The following is a 3,238-nucleotide window of genomic DNA, read 5'->3' on the forward strand; positions in this document are numbered from 1 at the left end:
AAAAAAAAAAAAAAAAAAAAAAAAAAAAAAAAAAAAAAAAAAAAAAAAAAAAATTGTAAAGTACTGTACTACATTTCCAATTGAACCAATAAATAAACCGGAAACTATTTAATGCGGTTTGATTCAACCAAATTTGATCAAATCTAATATTTGACCAATAAATAAACCAAAAACTATTTAACCGGTTTAATTCGGTTATTTATTTGGCCCACTCTCTTCCATCTTCTCCGACGGCAATAAGACCTTCCGGCGCTTCTAAAACCCATCCTCCATATTTTGGTACCTTTGCCCTAGTCCCCACAGTCATGGGTGACGAAAAGAAAAGGGCGAAGAAGAAGAAGAAGAAGCGGGGTAGTGGTAGCAAGAAGAAGATGAACACAGATCAAACAGAGGCTTTCAAATCGGTTTGCGATTGGCTCTTCGTCGGTTCTTCTTCTTCTTCTTCGACATCTCTCTCCTCTTCCTCTGATGACTTTGCCGTTACCATCAATAGTGGCTCTTTGAGATGTGGAGACAAATTGGTGTTCGAGCTTCACTCTCATTCAAATCGCAGCGATGGGTTTCTCTCCCCTTGGAAGCTCGTCGAGAGGGCTCATATCAATGGGGTTAGTTTCATATTTCTTTAAAAAAATTGAATAAGGAGAGAGTAGATCTGAATTTTGGGTTTTCTTGACTGGTTAAGATTATAGCTTTTGTACCTCTGTTTTAGTGGGTCATCTTTGGTTTGTTGTATATTTTTTTGGTTGTCTTTGGTGATTCCTTAGGAATGATATGAAACAAGGGTTTATATCTTTCCAGCATGATTACACAATTCCTTAGGCATGATGATATTTGAGGATTTGATTGCTTCTCAGGTGAAAGTTCTTTCGCTAACGGATCATGATACTATGGCTGGTATCCCAGAAGCAGTCGAAGCAGGACGTAGATTCGGAGTGAAGATCATTCCGGGTATTGAGATCAGCGCATTATTCGGTTTGAGGTGTGTCTTTATGATCTTCGTATTTCTGAATAATCATTTAGTCCATCAAAAGTATGTATATATGAGAGATTTAATTGCCAAATTCCAGAGACTCTGGTTGTGAGGAGGAGCCCGTGCATATACTTGCTTACTATGGCACTTCGGGTCCAGCAATGTACGACGAGTTGGAAGATTTCTTGGTGAAGATAAGGGATGGGCGTTTTGTCCGTGGGAGAGAAATGGTCTTGAAACTGAATAAGCTCAAGATACCTCTAACATGGGAACATGTCACCAGGATTGCAGGCAAGGATGTTGCTCCCGGCAGGATGCATGTAGCCAGAGCGCTTCTTGAAGCAGGATACGTGGAGAATTTGAGACAAGCTTTCACTAAATATTTACATGATGGTGGACCTGCGTATGCCACGTAAGTTCTGCTTCTTTTGCTAGTTTGGCTGGTTTTGTGGAACCTTGTGGATTTTAAGTGTTTATTGTAAACCATATGCTAGTCCAATCCAGGGGCATTGTAGTGGATTTCAACAGTTTATCAACTATATTAGAATAAGTCAACTAGAGATCTAACATGCTGGGAGAAAGTTTAGGCAGTAAGAGTTTGGGGTATTCTGGATTGGTCTTGGATATTCCTTTAGGCATTGTTTGAGACTCTTAGATAAATCAAATATCTTATCTGGTGTAGTTTGTTGGTACCGGTTTAAAACCTATCAGTATCATACTGTTTTTTGCAGAGGGAGTGAGCCTATGGCCGAGGAAGCAGTAAAACTTATATGCAAAACCGGTGGTGTAGCTGTGCTTGCACATCCGTGGGCATTGAAGAATCATGTCGGTGTTATCAGGAGATTGAAAGATGCTGGACTTCATGGCGTCGAGGTTTATAGGAGCGACGGCAAGCTAGAAGGTCTCCCTCCCTCGCTCTCTCTCGATATATCTATCTATCTATCTATTTGGGTTCACTGAATTTGAATCTTGATGGAACAGTGTTTAGCGAGTTGGCTGATACGTACAGTCTGCTGAAACTAGGAGGGTCAGATTATCATGGAAAAGGCGGACGCAACGAATCTGAATTGGGGAGCGTAAATCTTCCCGTGACGGCACTGCAGGAATTCTTGAACGTTGGACGTCCTATATGGTGCGAAGCCATTAAAGCAACCATGAGAGCATTCTCTGACCAACCATCTGATTCAAACCTCTCCAATATCTTACGGTTCGATAGGGCAAGGATTCTGAAAGGAAACTCAGCTTGGTCTTGTGGTAAGGAGTTGATGGACCGATGTCTAGCGGTTTGGTTGACGAGTGTTGAGAGAGAAAATGATGAGTTTGAGGCTCTCAGAACGAAGCTTTCTTTTGTACCAATAACGTCAAATGGATCATGTATCACAGTTGGTCCTTGAATATTTGAGTCTCTTCTTACAATGCTACATATTGTGTGGTCTCTCCACATCAATCAAATTATCAAACCAACGAAAATAAAAAAACTAGCAAGATTCAAATCCGTAAGCAATCTTTGTAAAGTTACGTTTGTTTGTTTTTTTGCAATAATTTCTATTTTTAAATCGAAAGAGTTGAGTCATTCAAATTTCAATTAAAGAAAACAGATTTAGAAAAAGATAAAAGTTCATGAAAGACTTTTTCATTTTTATTTTATTATATAGGACGGTTAAAGGAAGATATTTGAAACTTTGCACTCATTCTTGGCACTCTCTCCACTCTTGCCCATCATTACACTCGTCGTAGTTCATTGTTTCCTACGATTTTTTATTTTTATTTTCTAACTTATACACTTTCATATTTAAGTCACTTTTCACTTTCACTCTCTCCACTATTCACTACCCATAATCTCGAAGTCCAAATGGATTTTATAGTTCTCTTCTTATATCAAGAGATTGTGTAATTGTTCAGGGTGAAAAAAACTGTGGTTCGCATTCATTTTTGTCAAACTGTGCAAATGTTTCAAATTTTTTTTTCCTCTTTTCTATCCAAATTAACTCTGCACAAAAATATGCAACCGTATACAATTAAAAAAAAAAAAACAATTCTTAGATAAGTATATGCATATTTCTATCGGGATATTTGTTGGATTGGAGCTTTGTTGAGCAAAATATTTGAAATTAGGTAGTATGGTTCAGACTCTCGATTTTAGTCATTTTTGGTCTAAAGGAAAAATCAAATTTTCTCTTAACCTCTGTGTCTTCTCCTTCCTTCTTTTCACTAGACCACAACCACAATCACCTTTTTTTCGTCGAGCAAAACCATGGCATCTCATAT

At 38.2% G+C, this 3,238-nt stretch overlaps 1 protein-coding gene across 1 annotated transcript; it reads left to right on the forward strand.

Moving 5' to 3' along the window:
• Window positions 216-2,470, forward strand: LOC104793607 (3',5'-nucleoside bisphosphate phosphatase). The gene is made up of 5 exons (XM_010520006.2): window positions 216-605; window positions 855-979; window positions 1,068-1,382; window positions 1,702-1,871; window positions 1,952-2,470. Exons 1-5 carry the CDS (start codon window positions 306-308, stop codon window positions 2,362-2,364), a joined length of 1,323 nt encoding a protein of 440 aa, XP_010518308.1. The 5' UTR covers window positions 216-305; the 3' UTR covers window positions 2,365-2,470.

This window comes from Camelina sativa, chromosome 1 (assembly GCF_000633955.1).
Source record: "Camelina sativa cultivar DH55 chromosome 1, Cs, whole genome shotgun sequence".
Taxonomy (NCBI): Eukaryota; Viridiplantae; Streptophyta; class Magnoliopsida; order Brassicales; family Brassicaceae; genus Camelina; species Camelina sativa.